Source organism: Erinaceus europaeus, chromosome 12, assembly GCF_950295315.1.
Source record: "Erinaceus europaeus chromosome 12, mEriEur2.1, whole genome shotgun sequence".
Taxonomy (NCBI): Eukaryota; Metazoa; Chordata; class Mammalia; order Eulipotyphla; family Erinaceidae; genus Erinaceus; species Erinaceus europaeus.
This window is the reverse complement of record NC_080173.1, coordinates 73,124,288-73,144,238: the sequence shown is the minus strand read 5'-3', so window position 1 is coordinate 73,144,238 and position 19,951 is coordinate 73,124,288. Positions and strand designations below refer to the sequence as shown.

The window sequence follows — 19,951 nt, the reverse complement described above, 5'->3', positions numbered from 1 at the left end:
CTATGGCTTTGTGCAGAGATGCATGCTGGGGCCTCCAGATAACCAGCCTCCTCAGCCCCAAATTGTGATAAAGGTGAGGTCCCTCCTGACTTGTGTGTAGCTCAAGCCAACCTAAGCCTCAGAGACCAAGGTCATGCATATGGGTTCTCCCCAGGCCCTGCCTGAGGGCCAGAGCTGCCCCCCCTGGGTAGGTAGGAGGAAGGTGTTTCTCCATGGGTGGCACCTAACACTGTCCGTTTTGTCATTGTGTAGCTTCTTGTGGCTGGCTGCAAGGCCCTTGAGCTGGGGATACCTTGTTCCCCTACCCACTCCCACCCTGGGGGTCCTTGCTTTGCTTGCCCTGAAAGCTTTTTATTTATTTATTGAAATTTTTAAAAAGTATTTATTCCCTTTTGTTGCCCTTGTTGTTTTATTGTTGTTGTTGGATAGGACAGAGAGAAATGGCGAGAAGAGGGGAAGACAGAGAAGGGGAGAGAAAGATACCTGCAGACCTGCTTCACCACCTGTGAAGCGACTCTGCTGTAGGTGGGGAGCTGGGAGCTCGAACTGGGATTCTTACATCGGTCCTTGTGCTTTGCGCCACCTGCGCTTAATCCGCTGTGCCACCACCTGACCCCTGCTAAAGCTTATTTTTTTTTAAACCAGAGCACTGCTCAGCTCTGGTTTAAGGAGGTGTGAGAGGTGCGAGGATTGAACCTGGGACCCTGTAGCCTCAAGGCATGAGAGTCTGTTTGCATCACCATTAGGCTATCTGTACCCCCCACCCCCATTCTGAGCTTTCTCCTATACTCATCTGTCACCTCAGCATTTCTGAATCAGGCAGCTTGGGAATGGCTCACCAGGACCCCTCCCCCAGGCTGTAGCTGAGATCCAAGTCTCTGAACACGAGCTTTGACTTCCATGAACATGACTGCACACCGGTCTCAAGATGGTGGAAGCATGTGTGGATTTAACTTCACTGCCTCCCCCATTCCCTCCAGCTTTCTTCTCGCTTACTATTTGAACATTTTGTTCAAAAGTCTCAGGAAAATGGTCCTCCATTTCAGTGTTTGTGCTCCCTCCCGCCCTCTAGCATAACAGCTGGCTTTGTTCAAGCTAACATGTCAGAAGTTGAGTGGTTTACAATTACAGATAAGCGGAGCACCTTTTAAAATAAGATTTAATGCTTTATTGCTCTTGGTGGTAAATCAAAATAGGCTTTAGAAATAAAGTTAATTTAATGGGAAATAGGAGTATATGCACCAAATGATAAAACTCCATGTAATCAAATCAAGAGAAACACTTCATTGGATACAATCACTGCACCCCCGGCTCTGCCCTCAGTGACCTGGAAGCACTGCTACATTCATATCCCAACTTTCCCATTCTTTCTTCAGTTGCCGCTGCTTCTTTAGGACGCTGTGAAAAGTGCTGCTTGACACCAGCTCCCTGGCCCTCAGCCAGGAGGCGGCCCTGGCACTGGGCTGAAGGGCTGCAGTAACTCTCTGAGAGGCTCTCATTTAGCACGTTCTGTTTGGATGTGTCTAAGACGTACATTTTTGCATGTGTCTAGTGGAAAACAGCGAGCTAGGGGGAGATGAGTGGAGAGGAGAGGCGGCGTTCCAGTTAGATGGTCCCACTAGTGTCTACTGGCGGTTGGCAGAGCTGAGAGCACGGCTGTACTGGGCCCAAGGCACCACTGTGCGTGCAGGGCAGGTGGCGGGCCGGGGTTCAGGAACAGGAGTGGGTTCCAAGCACAGGAGGCCACAGGGTTCTTTGTTGTAGACTGAATGCTGTGCAAAAGTCTGCAAGCTTGGGGTGCTGGGGTGGGGTCCTGGGGTAGAGGGGCAAGCATGAGCCCAGGCTGCTGGCCCACATGGGGGTCATGCCAGGTGCTGGGTGAGGCACCAGAGGCTGCATGCAGGCACTTACTGTGTTTTGCAAGGTCAAAGTGGCAGGAGCAATCGCTGGTGTGTGTGTGTGTGTGTGTGTGTGTGTGTGTGTGTGTGTGTGTGTGTGTGTGTGTGGTGGGAGGAGTATCTGTGGCAGAAAGTGGAGACACTGCCAGCCTGTGCTTCTATCATACCCTGCCAGGCTCCTTCTGAGGTGTGGGCTTACCCTCAGTAACCTCAGGAGTCCCCTTCTCCCACTGGAGGGTGGAGGGGGGGACCCTAGTTTCCTTTCTTCAGGTCCCTGGCAGGGAGGCCTGGGCTGCCCAGGAGGTTGAATCGTTCTCAGGAGGAGGATGGTCTCAGGAAGGTATAGGAAGCATCTGTGCTTTCTGCCGACAGAAACTGGCAAAAATCTGGGCCCTAGGCTATAGTGTGTGTGTGTGTGTGTGTGTGTGTGTGTGTGTGGGTGTGTGTATGTGTGTGTGTGTTGGGGGGCATAGTGTGTGTGTGTAGTGTGTGGTGGGGGCATCCTGGCCTGGCCTGCAGTGTCAGGACCCCATGCTCTGTTTTCTCTCACTCCACTTCCCCACAATCCTGTGTACGCCACCTTACCTGCCCCAATACAAATAGGTGTCAGAAGGGGAGAACCTCCTTGATCATGTGATCCCTTCCTCACCCCTGCAAGTCCATTTCTCACCAGTCTGGGACCCGGCAGTGGCACACCCAGTAAAGCCATTTCTCACTAGTGTTCCAGCCACCAGTGCTGGCACGGCAGACATCATAGCTGGGTGAGGATCCTGCAAGCCGCAAAGCTTAAGTGTGGCGAGACAGGCAAGGCTATGTGGTTCCAGAGGAGAGTGCTTGTTCTGGAATGGTGGCCTTGAGGCCCAGGCAGTGCTGGCTTTGGAGGAGACAAGATTGCCAGCTGGGGGTGACTGTGCTGCAGGCTGCTGGCCTCTGGGACAAGGGGCTGGCTCTCCAGGTGAACCTCACCTGCTCACCTGGCAGCTTTGGCTCGATGCTGGAAGAGGAGACCCAAGGAGCTCTGGGAGAGGTAGGGGTGGGGGATGCAGCCACCTCCGAGGAAGTGGGCAGGCAGGCGGGGCTCAGGAAGAGAGCAGGGCTGCATCCCCAGCTGCTGTCCACTAGAGCTCCCCGCACCACCCCACTCCCTAATGGGGCACAAATTTGGTTGGCAAACTACATCCTGAGCTCACCCCATCTTTTGCAGCCTCAGCTGCTGGGTGCTGGGCCAGGGGGTACTGACTTGACTCGGCCGCGATTTTGGAAGGCACCATCAGGTGTCTCTGAGGTGAGATTCGAGCTGGGTGTGTCAGTCCAGGCGGCTGGGGCAGGACTCTGGGGTCTTTGGTTTGTTGAGCAGGGACAGTAGGAGATGGAGGCCAAAGGCAGGAGGCCTTGGAAGAGGGGCCGTAGAGAAGGCAAAGTGGGGCTCCACCCCGAGCGTTGGGCCCAGGTGAACTGATTTCTAGCGAGCAGTAGCAGGGGGTCAGCAATTAGACTGGAACCTACGGTGTGGAGTGGCGCTCAGTTCCCGGGCACGCTGAGGATGAAGCCCGAGCGGTTCTTGGTGAAGTCAGGCTCCGGCTGGTTGAGCCGAGTCTCCACGGAGACGGTGCACTTCTTCCCATGCAGGCTGCACTGCACAGGGTTGGTGACATTGACTTGAAGGTGGCGCTTCTCACTGGAAGGACCAAAAGAGAATAAGGTGGTCAGCGGGCAGCCAGAATGGGTGGCTGTCTCTGGCAATGCCAAGACCCACCATTTGCCCAGCTCTGGGCCTCCCAGCTCCAGATCTAACCTTTCTTCATGGGTGCCCCCTAGGGACATGGACACAGGGACTCAGAGGAGGGCTGGAGAGGCCCTTGGGGAGGGTGGAGACAGACTGAGGCTCCAGCCTCAGACCCAAACCATCAGAAAGCAGAGGGGTGGGCTTGGTGTTGGGCTCTGTTGCTCAGCTCCACAGGACCTGGCTTGCTGAGCTAGACCAAAGGAGGGAGATGCTGTGGAGACCCCAGCCTGAGGCCGCCGACCAAGTCCGCACTCAAGCTTTAGATGTCAGCAAGCAGGGGACTTGTCCTGGGGTGTGTACAGGAAGTTCTGAGTTGTGACGACTTATTTGTCGCCTTTGATTGCAACAGGGAGCCCTGATGGTTGTCTGTCCAGGGATAAATGTGGCAATTCTTCACTAGCATGCCCTCCCTGACCAGAGAAATGCCATCTGCTCTGAGTCCTGGCTGGGCTCTGCCTGCCACCATGTCCAGCTGTAGAACTGGCTCTCGATTCCAGTTTCCCAAGGCTCCGTGCAGGCTTCTCTCAGTCTGGCAGTCTGGGGCCGGGGTGGCGACCAAAGCTGCTCTGGGGATGTCCTGCCTCCTGTCCCTGATGGCTGAGAAACAGGAAGTGTCAGTGGAGCTTCCACCTTTGTGTCTACTTGGTGACCTGTGCCGGAGAGCCTCATACTCCCCCTGCCTGGGAACCACACAGCTCCTGCTGCCTCCCGGGAGGCTCCTCCAGGCCTTCCTGGTCTAAGTGGGGATCTACACAGAAGAGGCTCAGCATAGTGGGGGGCTGTGTGTACGTGCTAAGTAGAATCAGAACTCCCCTATCTTCCAGCTCCTTACACCACCACACCCAATACACTTTAGAAGCTGTTCCTTATTTTAAGAGCTGAGGAACTTGCTGAAATAGGCTGGCACCTGGAGTCTGCTCACACATGCTGCGCAACCCTGCTCTGTACCTCCGCTGCTGCCTCATCAGCTTGCTTTCTGCTGGGAGGCGGAGACCTGGGGCCCCCCAGCCAGGACGGCTGGCTCTGCACCACGTGCTTGCAGATGCCATCACTGTGCTCAGAGTAGATCTTGGGACCCCTTGAATGCCCTGTGGCCTCGGTGAAGTCACTCTTCGTGTTCAACAGGGAAGGCCAACTGGCCACCCGGCAGCAGGACATGCTGTGCTCCTGCCCAGCCTGGACACGCTTCCTCTGGCCAAGGTGAGCCTGGAGTGTTTTCGAGCACCAGCTGGCCTGCTGACAGTCACCAGACGCCTTTCCCTTCCATCATGACCAGGGCACCCAGTCGGCCAACGTTCTGGACCCTCAGGACAGTGCTCACACTGTGGGGAGGGGGCAGCAGGGGCATCAGTTGTCAGTGTGCCAGTTCCTGGGCTTTGACTGAGCACAGTTTCCAAGCATTCCCTGAGGTCAGGCCCCTAACCTGGGCAATAATTTGAGGTGTTCTCCTCAGGGCTGCTTCCAACCTGCTTACTCCTTAAGCATCTTGTGCCCACAGCAAATGGACACAGGAGGAGGCCCATGGCCATCACTCCTGGGCATTAGGTATCTGCTACTTAATGTCTTGTCAGCCCACAGCTAAAACCTTGGCTTAGACGACTATTTTTAACCAGGCTTGGACGTAAAAATAGCAGAGCCCATCAGGCAAGTGACTCAGGAGCTTCTCCACTCCTACAGGAGCTGGGGCTGCTGTGTGTGGGGTGTGTGCGGGGTCAGCAATGGCTGCAGGTCTGGGTGAGGAGCCTGGAGCAGAAAGCCCACCAGGACCCAGGACCGGGCCTCCTCCTGACGGAGCCTTCCACCTTCCACAGCTGGTGCCAGATAGGCCTCCCAGCCTCCCTCTCTCTACCTGCCACTGCCGCTGGGTGGCTCCCTGTTGGGTTCACCTCTGGGTGCATGGGGGCCTTCCTCTTGGACTCTGCTCTGGGTGTATCCCTGCCTCTGTGCACTGCAGGCTCTGCTTTCCCTTCCCTGTGAGCCTGGCATAGTGGAGCGTGATGGGGTGGGATCCAGAACCACTGGGAGTGGTTCAAATTTTAGGGAAAGTTCGAAAAGGCTCTTCATTCCAGGCCAGTCTATAAAAATTAGTGTGTGCAGGTGGGGGTAGATAGCATAGTGGTTATACAGAAAGATTCTCATGCCTGAGGCTTGAAAGTCCCAGGTTCAAGCCCTAGTACCACCAAAAGCTAAAGCTGAGCAGTGCTCTGATAAAAACAAGCAAGCAAACAACAACAAAATTAGTGGGGTGTACTCATATTCATGCCATTGGAATATGCTGTTTCTTTTTAAGCTAAAAAAATAGGCTTATCATTGGGGCTTGGTTCTAGCACTATGAACCTACCACTCCTACTGACTTTTTTTCTTTCTTTCTTTCTTTCTTTCTTTCTTTCTTTCTTTCTTTCTTTCTTTCCTTCCTTCCTTCCTTCTCTCTCTCTCTTTAAAATAATATTTACGGGAGTCGGGTGGTAGCAGAGAGGGTCAAGTGCAGGTGGCACAAAGCCTAAGGATCCCGGTTCAAGCCCCCGGCTCCCCACCTGCAGGGGAGTCGCTTCACAAGCGGTGAAGCAGGTCTGCAGGTGTCTTATCTTTCTCTCCTCCCTCTGTCTTCCCTTCCTCTCTCCATTTCTCTGTCCTATCCAACAACAATGACATCAGTAATAACTACAACAATAAACAAGGGCAACAAAAGGGAATAAATATTTTTTTAAAAATTTACTTATTTATTTATTTTGCCTCCAGGGTTATTGCTGGGGCTCGGTGCCTGCAGTATGAATCCACTGCTTCTATGGCCTTTTTTTTTTTTTTTTTTTTAAATTTATCTATTTATTCATGAGAAAGATAGGAGGAGAGAAAGAACCAGACATCATTCTGGTACATGTGCTGCTGGGAATCAAACTCAGGACCTCATGGTTGAGAATCCAATGCTTTATCCACTGCGCCACCTCCCAGATCACTCTATGGCCATTTTTCTGGTTATTTTTTTATTTATTTATTGTTTTTTACAATAGTTATTTATTCCCTTTTGTTGCCCTTGTTGTAGTTATTACTGTTGTTGTTATTGATGTTGTCATTGTTGGATAGGACAGAGAAATGGTAGAGAGGAGGGGAAGACAGAGAACGGGAGAGAATGACTGTGAAGCGACTCCCCTGCAGTTGGGGAGCCAGAGGCTGGAACCAGATCCTTGCACATGTCCTTATGCTTTGTACTATGTGTACTTAACTCTGCTTACCACCACCTAGTCCCTTATTTCACCGCCTGTGAAGCAACTCCCCTGCAGGTAGGGAGCCGGGGGCTTGAACTGGGATCCTTATGCCAGTCCTTGTGCTTTGCGCCACCTGCGTTCAACCCGCTGCCCTACCGCCTGACCCCCTATTTTTATTTATTTATGTATTTTTAGATAGGACAGAGAGAAACTGAGAGGGGAGGAGAAGATAAAGAGTGAGAGAGAAAGACTGTGAAGTGACTCCCCTATAGGTGGGGAGCCAGAGGCTGGAACCAGGATCCTTGCACAAGTCCTTATGCTTTGTACTATGTGCGCTTAACTGTTCACCACCACCTAGCCCCTTATTTATTTATTTTATTTATTTACTGGATAGAGACAGAGAGAAATGGAGAGGGATGGGGAAGATAGTGAGGAAGCGAGATAGAGAGAGACCTGCAGCAGTGCTTCACCACTTGCAAAGCTTTCTCTCCCTACATGTGATGACTGGGAGCTTGAACCTTGGTCCTTGTAAATGGTAACATGTGTGCTCAACCAGGTAAACCCAGCTCCACCATTTTCCTCCGTCCTTCTCTACCCTCCCCTCACCTCCTCTCCCTTCCCCTTCCCTTCTTTCTATTTTATAGGACTGAGCAGTTGAGAGGGGAAGGGAAATCAGGAGAGAAAGCCACCTGCAGACTTGCTTTACCACTTGCAAAGTGGCCCCCCTGCATGTGGGGAGCTGGGGGCTCGAACCAGGAACCCTGTGTTGGCTATTTATTTTTTTAATACAGCAATGGAAAACGAGTAGAGGGCCTTGTGCACACATGATACCACGGAGTGGCCTCACCAACCCAATTTTGCTATTTTATGTACTTAGAGGACAGACCAAAGCAATGCTTCACCACCCATGAAGTTCCCCAAGTGCCCAACCCCACAATCTACTTATAATTTTTAAACCATTTGTTCATTTATAATGACATAAAGGAGGGGAGGGGAGGGAGCACACCAGAGCATCACTCTGGCACATGTGATGGCTAGCTTGCTTTAAAGTCCAACACTCATCCAACTGCACCACCTCCTGCACCACTTCCTGCGCCACCACAAGCTCCTTTCAGCCCCCAGTTCAGGCTCAGCAGAGAGCAGCTCCCGACTCTACCCATCCTCCTCCTCCTGGGCTCATGTGCATCGAGCACCTGCTCACTCCTCTTCACTGCTCACCGCAGTTCAGGCAGGTGGGAAGTGCAGAGAGCACCAGGCTACTCTGAAGTGATGCCCCGGGTAACCAGGTGTGGCTCCACTTTGAAAATGAAACTCTGGTGCTTTGCAGGATAAAAGGAAAGCAGCTGAAAGCCAGAGCTCCAGGCCACTTTTCCCCAGCTGGGTCAGCTGGGGAGCATCTCTCCTTGCTCCCTGACTAGTGAGCAAACTCTATGGGGTAAATCCAGCTGGGGAGGAACCAGCAAGAGGTAGAGGGGCCAGAGGAGGGGAAAGGTGGAGAGCAGAACTAGGCTCTGGAAGGTCCGAGCGGATAGCCACTTGGGCTGCAAGCCCCTTTCCCCACTGAGACCACCAGTGGACTGAAGAGAAGGCTTTCTCCTGAGTGGCAAGAAGGAGAGCAGAGTCTTCCCTCCCTTCTCTGTGGTCCCTCATGCACACTATCCTGGGAACACTCCCCAAGGGCGGCGGTGCTGGCCCTCTGTGCTCCCCCACCTCCTGCACCCCACCCCACCAGGCCCAGAGCGTGTGCTTGGCTGGCCATTCAGCTGAGGCTCTGTAGCCCACCCCCACTGCTAGACCACAGACAGTGCTCTGTGCTCAGTGGTAAACATCTAATTCTCACTTTTCAACAATATCCCTCAACTGAATCAATCAGACACGTCCGAGAAGGCGGCATTCAGCGGTGGCTTCCCCCGCACTCCTCTCATTTCTGCTTCACACTTTCTAAACCCAAATGATGATCTCTCCTGAGATCTGAATCCAACAGCAGGGGTGTGAATCCAAGATCTGAAGAGCTCTATGACCTTGCCCAAGTCACTCTGCCTCCCATGATTTGTCTGGGACACCCACCAGGGTCTGTCCTGGACAGAGTCTTGGACCATTTTTTGAGTGAAGGGAAGTGGCTAGAAAATGTCACCTGTCCACTGTCCCAGTCTTCTACGTGTCCTTCCCACTTGTATGCTTGTTTAATGCTTATGTTGTGTCAGGTGCTATGCTAGATGCTGCGGATACAGAAAATGAGTTGAGGCTGACACCGCTGTCTCTCTGGGCCTTGCTGAGCTGTCCACCCTCATGGCTTGTGTGGTCAGTGACTGCTGCACACCAAGCACTGTGGGAGGTGTGATGCCCTGCAGAAGGCAAGGACACCCGGCTATTCCCTTTACAGAAGCAGTGCCACCCGTGCCTCAGTTAAATACTGGGAACCTCCACGGAGGCTATCTCAGAAACACTCTTACCTAACTGGCTTATGTTCTTTGTTGTTGCTGCTGGGGTTTCACCTCTCTGAACTGACTTTCTCCCCCGCCACCCTCCCCAAATAGAAATGGAGACACAGAAGGAAAGACAGCACCACAACTTCCCCCAGTACGGTGGGAACTGGGCTTGAACCTGGTCTGAGTGCACGACAAAGCAGTATCTAGATGAGCTTTATACATTTTTAAAAAGATTTTTTAAAAATATTTATTCATTTCCTTTTTGTTGCCCTGTTGTTTTCATTGTTGTAGTAGTTATTATTGCTGTTGATGTCGTTGTTGCTGGATAGGACAGAGAGAAATGGAGAGAGGAGGGAAAGACAGGGGGAGAGAAAGATAGACACCTGCAGACCTGCTTCACCGCCTGTGAAGCGACTCCCCTGCAGGTGGGGAGCCGGGTTTTTGAACCGGGATCCTTATGCCAGTCCTTGTGCTTTGCGCCACGTGCGCTTAACCTGCTGCGATACTGCCTGACTCCCAAGCTTTATACATTTTTAGCACAGGTCAAAATAGTCACATGAAAGCTTCTGTTCTGAATAATCCCTTCCTGAATGTCTTACACCCTGGGGGAGGGCTTCTGACCCTGTATTTAAATCCTCCTCCATGTGCAGAATGAAAGTTCCTGCTGGCAGGGGGGGCGCCTGCAGGGATTCATACATGGGCACACAGGGGAGCCCCTGGGTGTTGCTGAGCAAGTGCCCTTGGCTGCTGTTCCCGACTCTCCAGGCTAGTCTGAGCAGCAGGCTGTGGCTCATCTATTCTGCCAGCTGCTATCTCCCAGCCACACGGTTCCATCTCCTTCCAATGCCCACTGCGGCCTGGTGACTGAGGAGGGCTGTGGGCACAATGGGCTGAACGCTTCCTGGAACTGAAACATGCTCAGCTTACAAAGTTCACTCGACAGGGAAAGTAGCTCTTGGTTTTCACTTTTCTATGCAAAAAAATGCATCATGACTTTTCTGACAGCCCAACTGGACAGCTGGTGAGGTGGGAGGCCTGCTCTTCAGCAAAGGACAGTTCTATCCTCTCACCTTCACTGACAATAGATGCCTCCACTCCTGCTCCTGGCTCTGGCCCTGTCCCAGCCCACTGTGGCCCTGCCCAGTTTGTCTTCATGGGGATGCTGTGGGGTGTGGACAAAAGACAGGTCTAAGTTCAATATATTTTATTTGTTTTATCTTATGGAGAGAGAGAGAGAGAGAGAGACAGAGACAGAGACACAGAGAGAGAGAGACCAGCTCTGGTTTATGGTAGTGCTGGGGATTGAACCTGGGAATTTGGAACCTCACACTTGACAATCTTTTTTTTGTTGTTGTTCTTTTTGACTCCAGGGTTATCTTTGGGGTGCCCACACTATGAACCCACTGCTACTAGTGGTCATTTTTCACTTTTATTGGATAGGACAGAGAGAAATTGAGAGGAGAGGCGGAGATAGAGAGACAGAGACTGCTCAGCTCTGGCTTATGGTGGTACAGGGGATTGAACCTGGGACTTTGGAGCCTCAAGCAGGAGAGTCTTTCTGTGTAACCATTATGCTGTCTATCCCTCCCCCCTTTCATCTGTTAGGACAAAGAGCAACTGAGAGGGGTGGGGGAGACAGAGAAAGAGGGACACCTGCAGACCTGCTTTACCCTCATGAAGCTTCTCCCCTGCTGGTGGGGATTGAGGTTCCAGCCCTGGCCCTTGTGCATGGTAACTTGTATGTTCAACCAGGTGCATGAGCCCTGGGACCCGGACCATGGAATGAAAGCCTTTTGCATAACTACTATGCTATATCCCCAGCCAAGGGCTGAGTTCAAAACAGAACAGTGAGAGCAGAAAGGGAAACCATTCTCCTGGTCAGGAAGAGCTTGGCTAAGCAATGCCTGACTGGTGCCATCCATACTACCATCAACAGACAGAAAAGTAAGAATGTAGGCCGAGTCTGGGCTTTCCTCCGTGAATTAAATTACCACATGACCCATTAATTCCACACCTGGATATATACCCCCAAAGAACTGAAAACTGGGCTTAAACAAAAACTTGTGCTGAGATGTTTCTAGCAGCATCATTTGCAGCACATAAAATGTACAACCAGGGGCCACAAAATGGTTCACTTGGCTAAGAGCTCACAACAGTGCATAAGGAGCCAGGTTCAAGTCCCTGATCCCCTCCTGCAGGGGGAAGCTTCATGAGTGGTGAAGCAGGGTTGTAGGTGTCTCTCTGTCTCTTTCCCACTCCTTTGCTCTCAATTTCTCTGTCTCTATCCAATAATAAATAAAGATTTAAGGGGCCAAGTGGTGGTGCACCTGGTTGAGTGCACATGTTACAATGTACAAGGACCAGGTTCAAGCCCCTGGTCCCCACCTGCAGAGGGAAAGCTTTGTGAGAGGTGAAGCAGGGCTGCAGGGGTCTCTCTCCCTCCCTCTCTCTCTTCCCTCTAGATTTCTGGCTGTCTCTATCCAATAAATAAAGATAATAATAAAAAATTAAAAATAGAAGTATATTTTTAAAAATGTGGAAACAACTCAAATGTCTACCAACAGATGAGTGAACATACATTATGTGGTATATCCGTTCAGTAAAATATTACTCCACTGTAAAAAGATGAAGTATGGGGTTGTTGGAAAAGTCATGATGCATTCTCGCACAGAAAAACATAGACAAATACACCATGACTTTTCCAATAACCCAATAACCCAGTACTTATACCTGCTACAACATGGTGGACCTTGAAAGCATGTTAAGTCAAAGAAGCCAATCCCACATTATATGATTCTATCTGCATGAAGAGTCCAGAAGAGGTAAGTCTATGGAGCCAGGAAACATTTAAGTGGTTGGCATGGCCAACCGTGTAGAAGAGGGATAAGATTTCCTTTTGGGAGTCAGGTGGTATTGCAGTGGGTTAAGCGCAGGTGGCGCAAAGTGCAAGGACTAGCGTAAGGATCCCGGTTCGAGCCCCCGACTCCCCACCTGCAGGGAAGTTGCTTCATAGGCAGTGAAGCAGGTCTGCAGGTGTCTATCTTTCTCTCTCCCCCTCTCTGTCTCCCTCTCCTCTCTCCATTTCTCTCTGTCCTGTCCAACAACAATGACATCAGTAACAACAACAATAACTATAACAATAAAACAACAAGGGCAACAAAAGGGAATAAATAAATATTTTAAAAAAAGATTTCCTTTTGGGGTGATGTAAACATTCTGGAGGTAGGTATTTTTGACAGCTATACAACACTGAATGTACTAAGTGTGACTACAGATCCATTTTATTTAGTGTGAGTTCCCCACAACTACTGAAAAAATGGAGTGACCTAAGGAAAAATGAGAACCTGCCCTCCAACCGTGTTTTATCTCCTCCTTTTTTTTTTCCCTTTTAATGATTTCTTTCTACCACAGAACCAGAGCAATCCATCTGGCACATGGGGTGCTGGGGATCACACTCAAGACATTGTGCTCCGGAGTTTAACACTTGACCTCCATGCCACCTCCCAGCCCATTCTCTCCTCTTCAAGTTTAAACAAAAAATGGCTTTCAGATAAGCAAGGGGGTTTCTGTTGCCAGTTCTGGAGACAGAGCAAGGAGCAGGGCCTGAGTGGCAGGCAGCAGGTGACATCTTTGCTTTGTAGAGCTGGGTTACCTTCTGCTCCTCCCCCCCGTGGCCCCTCCCACCCCCCTTTTTTATAGACAGCAGATTTTCTAGAGGGAGGTGGGTCCCTCTGATGATGTGCCAAAACCCCGACAGCTGCTGGAAGGGGGCTGGCTTTCTAAGGGGGTGGGGGGCTTGTCTTCTGTTACAGGATTTAACAGCTCAGCAAACTGTGGAATTCGGAACTTTCATCTTGTTTCATCTGTTCCAAGCCATAACTGCAGGCAAATGGCCTTTATCAAATTACTTTCTTTCTTTTTTTTTTTTCCCCCCAACATAGTCCCAAGCTCATTAGAGAAGCCCATGGGTTAATACAGGGCTTCTCAGTGGGAGGAGGAGGAGGAGGAGGGAGGAGGGGGGAGGGGGAGGGGGAGGAGGAGGGGAGGGGGAGGGGAGGAGGAAGAGGAGGAGTGTCCCTGAGCCAGTCGCCCACTTAGAGGCCCTCCACAGAGTGGGTGCCTGGGCAGCCTGGCAGCCGACCCCCCTGGCCAGAGCCCCGGTCATCCGGGATGAGGAGCCTCTCACCCCACTGACTGGCTACATGTAGAGCAGGACTTGGGTGACTAAGTGACTTTCTCCTCTGAGTGGCTTTCCCATGCTGTCCTTCCAGTAAATGCACTTTAAAGGGAGCCCAGGAGCTCAGTGGCTGCTTTCTCTGGGGGCGTGAGAGGAGCTCAGAGAAGGTGAGGCTAATGCAATGCTCTTAGGTTTGGTCACAGGATGTGGTGGGAGGAAGCTCGCCTTGCACTCAGCACAGGCAGGCAGTAAGCAAATAGATGCTTTCCTACAAAACGTAGAAGTGCTTTTTCATGATAAACCCCCCAGGGTCCTCAAGGCAGGCCCCCTCAGTGTGAGTACGGCCAGGCCACAAGTGTATGCTGTCAGCAAGGTCAAGGCTACTGAGCCAGTGTTGAGGGTTGGTGTCTGCAGCTATGGAGGGAGCCTTTCACTTCCTTCAAGGAGTGAGTCCCTCAGCTCACATTAAACCACAGAAGGCAGCTCTTTCAAAACCTGCTGAAGGAAATGCGACTTCTGTTTTTGTAAAGGTCAAATGGATGCCTTCAGCCTGGTCACTTCTAAGGCAAGTCTAGGAGGTCAGTGAACACACAGTTCTGAAGGTGTGTGTGTGTGTGGGGGGGTGTTACTGGCTGGTCTGTGGAGTCCTTTTGGGGTTTGCAGCTGGTGAGGGATGGGGGCTGGGAGACACTGTTTTGTGTGGGGAAATATGATTTTATGTGGCACTGAGTACCTGTCTCTAGAGCAGTACTGAACAGATCTGGCTCCCAGGGCCAATGGCAGAAGCCCCACTCAGTCAAGATGCTCCTCCCCAAGGCAGCCCCATCTTCACCTTCTCTCCTGCTCTCTCACCCCCTCTCTTCATCCTTACAGCTGTGGCTAAGCAGCTCTGAGGGCCCCATAGAGAGAGAATGCAAAATGGGGGGGGGGGGGACTCAGGCTCTGAGTTCAAGGCAACACCCCTCCCCACCCTCATCTCCCCAGACCGGAAGGCAGGCAGATACTGACTTCATCTGATGTCAGAGGAAGATCACTCAACCTCAGGTGGCTAGGTCAGACCTCAGAGGAAGAGGTGGCAGCTGCTTCTCAAGAAGCAGGAGTCTAGTGGGAGCAGTTTGGTTTGCTCACTCCTTCAGTGCTGTTTTCTCTGCAGACCTTTCCACTCTCTCACACACTCTCCCACAGTCATGTCACCAGGCCTGTGGTTTCAGTGGCAATTACCCTGTCAATGCCCTCTCTCCTGCCATGACGTCCAAGCACGGGTTTTCAGCCACCTACACAGGAGACAAAGCTCTTGGATGTTTTGCAGGCAGCTGCCACACGGGGCCCCTCCTCTTGGCCTCTTCCCCCAACCTGTTTCCCTTCTCTCACCAGTCATCACCTGCCCAGCCAGTCAGAGGCCAGAAAACCCAGCTGAGCTTTGCCACCCTCCCCTGTTACTGCTTACACTGAGTCATCAAGTTCTATTCAGCCACTTTCTCCATCTCTGTCCATTGTCACTGTCACAGCCAGGAACCTCCATCCCTTTTCCTGGTTACTGTATTGCTTCCTGACCTGTTCTCTGCCTTCATTTTGCCCGACACCTTGCTTCAAGCCTGACCTCCACATTATCATCTGAGAGATCTTACTAAGGCATAAGAGGATCCTGTCACGCCTCTGCCAAAACTCCTTCAGTCATTCCCCAGAGCTTTCAAGAACCTCCCGCACCCCCCGCCTGTACCCCCACCCCACCCCCAGGCTGAGCTTCATGTTCCTCTGTTCCCTCTGCGCCAGCTCTGAGCAAGCCTGTGCTCACAGCAGAACAGAGCTGACTGTTCATGAGTGCTCAGTACTATGAATAAAATCCCACAGCAAGCATGCTTAAGATCAAAGTGGAGGCTGAAGGAAAGAAAGGACAAATTCCAGGTGTCAGGAAGAAGGTGGGGGGCTGTGAGGCCAGTGTGGGCAGGAGGGCCCAGCAGATCCCAGACCCAGGGATCCTGCCTGAGCTGTTGTGAGGGAGTGAGGGCTGAGGTGGTCCATGCACCTTCTTCCAAGGCTGCCTGTCCTGTGCACAGAAGGAGTCTGCTTGCCAACCTGACAAGATAGGGTGGGAAACCCAACAACCTTTCAGTAAGAACTGAAAAACTTAGTTGGCCTCTCCTTTGATATCTTGCAAAGCAATTCTAGTGCTGATCACCAAAAGACAGAGAGAGAGAAGACATACTATTTCCAAGAGATAGTAGGCCTTCTCAACAGGTGTGAGACACTAATAACAACGCAGACTCATGGAAGGGTCTAAGGAAAAAATAAGTGTCATCCTAGAATTTGATACCCAGTCAGTCATCTAAGTTTAGAGCAAAAAGACTTTCTCAGATGACAAGGTTCAGGAAGTTGGAAATCTTAGTCTCAGGTACAGAGTTTCTGAGGGGCAGGTTGTCAGGGAAAATATGGACTCCAGAGATAAAGAGTGGTGTGTGAGATGCTTCAGTGAGCAAAAACACAGGCAAATGCAGTTAGATCTAGATGAACTTGCGCTGTGAAACACAGTAAGAAGAGTGGTTAACTTAGGAGAATAAAAACGATGTCAAATTGAAAATCCTGGGTCCTGACCCACACTACACTGGAGGAAGTTTTGGTGTTGTGGTATCTTTTCTCTGTTTCTCTCTAGCTGAAAAAGTCAATCGGAAGCAGTGCCCTTGTGATGACACATATATATATGCATTCGGGTCAGGGAGATAGCACAGTGGTTATGCAAAGGACTTTCATGCCTGAGGTTCTGAGGTCCCAGGTTCAATCCCCGACACCATCATAACCCAAAACTGACCAATGTTCTAGTTAAAAAAAGATAATAATAGGGCGGGAGCCTGGTGGTGGTGCAGCGGGTTAAGAGCACATGGCACAAAGCACAAGGACTGGCGTAAGGATCCTTACCTTAGGGGGGTTTGCTTCACAGGCAGTGAAGCAGGTCTGCAGGTATCTATCTTTCTCTCCCCCTTTCTGTCTTCCCCATCTCTCTTGATTTCTCTCTGTCCTATCCAACAACAATGACAACAATAATAATAACAACAATAAACAAGGGCAACAAAAGGGAAAATAATAATAATAAAAAATATGGCAAGGTAGATAACATAATGACTATGCAAAGTGATTCTTATGCCTGAGACTCCACAAAGTCCCAGCTTCAATCCCCTGTACCACTATAAACAAGAGCTGAACAGTGCTCTGGTAAAAAATAATAACAATAAAAATAAAATAATAATAACATGTGCCCTCAACCATGTGTACTACTACCTTTAAAAAAGGTAATATTACTAAAAAACCAAAATCTTAGGTAATAGCAACATGAAAAATGGGTAGGTGGTTCTGGTCAGACATTTGAAGATCTCTGTGAGGAGTAGAGGGTGACAAATTTCAGATTTAAGACTCACTCAGGTGTGGAGAAGTGAAGAGTAAATGAGAACACCAGAATTAAACACAACTTTCAAAAAAGTAGAGGCTGGGGGGGGGGTTTGCATCTCATGGAAGATAGAGAAGGAGAGCACAGGAAACACAGGAAGGGGAATACACACAGTTATGAACACGTCCACACAGGTGTTTCCATCTGATGACTGGGAACTTGAACCTGAGTCCTGGTAGATGGTGAAGTGTGCCCTCTATTGAGTGAGCTATCCCTAAGCACTCTGACTCTATTTCTATTTTATACCACTTTAAAGAAAGAGATGGAGAGAGGGGGAGAGTGGAAGAAACACCAAAGCACCACACCGCCATTCATGGGCTTCCACTGGTGCCACAGAGCTACCTCCTGGGCCCTTCAAAGTAGTTTTCAGAAAAACACAAAGATCAGCAGACTGTGATATTAAAAGAGTACATATTTGGTGGTCTGGGAGGTGGCACAGTGATAAGTCTTTGGACTCTCAAGCATGAGATCCTGAGTTCGATCCCTGGCAGCACATGTGCCAGAGTGATGTCTGGTTCTTTCTCTTTCCTTTCTCATTAATAAATAAATAAAATCTTTTTTAAAAAAGGACATGGGGGTTGGGCGGTGGCGCAGTGGGTTAAGCGCATGTGGCGCAAAGCGCAGGGACCAGCATAAGGATCCCGGTTCTAGCCCCCGGCTCCCCACCTGCAGGGGAGTCGCTTCACAGGCGGTGAAGCAGGTCTGCAGGTGTCTGTCTTTCTCTCCCCCTCTCTGTCTTCCCCTCCTCTCTCCATTTCTCTCTCTCCTATCCAACAACGAACAACATCAACAGTGGCAATAATAATATCCACAACTAGGCTACAACAACAAGGGCAACAAAAGGGGGAAAAATGGCCTCCAGGAGCGGTGGATTCATGGTGCAGGCACCGAGCCCAACAATAACCCTGAAGGAAAAAAAAAAAAAAAGGACATATTTGAACGACCAAATCATTCAACTTATGTACATTCTCTACACTTAGCAATGAAAGGATATACACCAGGGACCAGGTGGTGGCACACCTGGTTTAAGCACACACATTACAGAGTGCAAGGACCTGGGTTCAAGTCCCTGGTCCCCACCTGCAGAGGGACAGCTTCATGAGTGGTGAAGCAGTGCTGCAGGTGTCTCTCTCTCTCTCCCTATCTATCACCCCTTTCCCTCTTGATTTCTGGCTGTCTCTATCAAATAAAGATAATAAATTAATTTTTTTTTTTAAACCAGAGCACTGTTCAGCTCTGGCTTATGGTGGTGTGAGGGACTGAACCTGGGACTTTGGAGCCTCAGACATGAGAGTCAGTTTGCATAACCATTATGCTGTCTACCCTCCACCGATAATAAATTAAAAAAAACAACAACAATTGAAAGTATGTGTAGAACAGGTACTAGACCATAAAAGACAGTTCAACAGGAACTAAGTTCAAAAGGAAGCTAAGAATCAGCATCAGACAGAGACTCTATTCTTTGACTATAACACAAGAAAAATTAAATCAGAGGGCTGGGTAGTAGTGCAGAGGGTTAAGTGCACATGGCATAAAGCGCAGGGACCGGTGTAAAGATCCTGGTTCAAGCCCTCAGCTCCCCACCTGCAAGGTGGTCGCTACACAGGCGGTGAAGCAGGTCTGCAGGTGTGTATCTTTCTCTCCTCCTCTCTGTCTTCCCCTCCTCTCTCCATTTCTCTCTGTCCTATCCAACAACAACAGCAATAAGAACAACAACCATAACAGTAACAACAACAACAAGGACAACAAAGTGGAAAAAACGGCCTCCAGAAGCAGTGGATTTGTAGTGCAGGCACCAAGCCCCAGTGATAACCCTGGAGGCAAAAAAAAAAAAAAGAGAAGTGCCAAGTATGATATCAAGGAAACTTTTTTTCCTTGTTGGAGGTTAAATGGAGATGAGTGGACACTGGCTCAGGGTGAGCATTTCAGCAATAGTCCAAGTATTGTTTGTCAAAAAAATCACGACATGGTTTTTCACAGAAACATACATCATGACTTTTCCGACAGTCCAGTAACATGGACAGACATCTCTAGGAGTGATGGACACTTGGTCATTTGCTGGCTTCAGCTGGAGTTGCTCAGCATGATGCCTTGTACAGCTGTCGGGCCCTGGCTTGGGGGAGGAGAGGCTGAAGACCTTCACCATCACTCTGCTGAGAGCTGACTATGGACTCGGCATTTTACATGTATAATCTCATTTAATCCCTCCTGTAACCTTGTGAGGTGTGGCCATCGTGCCTACGTCACAGAGGAGACAGAAGGTCATGTCATTCTTGACAGCTGGGAAGTGATGAGGCCAGGATCTGGGCCCAGGGTGCCTGTGCCTTGAGTGACAGACATGTTTACCTCGCCTTCCAGTCAGTGCCCGTTCTCTCATATGTGGTGCTTATAAGTCAGAGGAAAAAGCATTTGGAATCTTCTGTGACAGCAGGAAGGTTTGGGCACCCTCACCCACAGTGACCCCCACTGTATGTGCACTTTGACCCAAGTACTGATTTTCCTCCCTGGGTAAGACAGCACTGGTGTGTCCTAGCATGGTGATCCCAGATGGGGTGCTCTCCTGGTGCTTGGAGAATTTGTACATATTGATATTTTTACCTTCTCCTCGTGCACACAAGAGTCTTGACTTTGCATCTGGAGTCTCCAAGGAGGACAGATGCTCTGCAGAGACTCCTGGTTTCTTCTTGTCATTTCGAGGCTCTTAGTTCTTAGTCAGCCCTCCCCCACTGAAGGGGGCTTGGTTGAGCTCTGACCCTAAGAGGCCTGGGCACTCCTACTTAGCTTTTGATTTTGTTTCCCTTTCACCACCATCTAAGACAGAGATGGTGGGATGCTCTATTCTGCTGCATGTATTTGAAATCCTTTTTTAAATTATTATTATCTTTATTTATTGTATAGAGACAGTCAGAAATTGAGAGGATGGGAGGGAGGGAGGGAGAGAGACAGAGACACAGCATTGCTTCACCACTTGCAAAACTTTCCCCCTACAGGTGGGGACCAGGGGCTCAAACCTGGGTCC

General features: G+C 50.2%; 1 protein-coding gene across 2 annotated transcripts in view; it reads right to left on the bottom strand.

Annotated features, from left to right (window-relative positions):
- Window positions 1-1,153: 1,153 nt before the first annotated feature.
- MYO1D (myosin ID) overlaps window positions 1,154-19,951 on the bottom strand; it is a 386,590-nt gene continuing 367,792 nt past the window's right edge. For both annotated transcript variants that reach the window (XM_060203968.1, XM_060203969.1), the window contains one exon: window positions 1,154-3,576. In XM_060203968.1, the coding sequence (XP_060059951.1) occupies window positions 3,420-3,576 (157 nt within the window). In that variant the 3' untranslated portion in view covers window positions 1,154-3,419. The remainder of the gene's footprint in view (window positions 3,577-19,951) is intronic.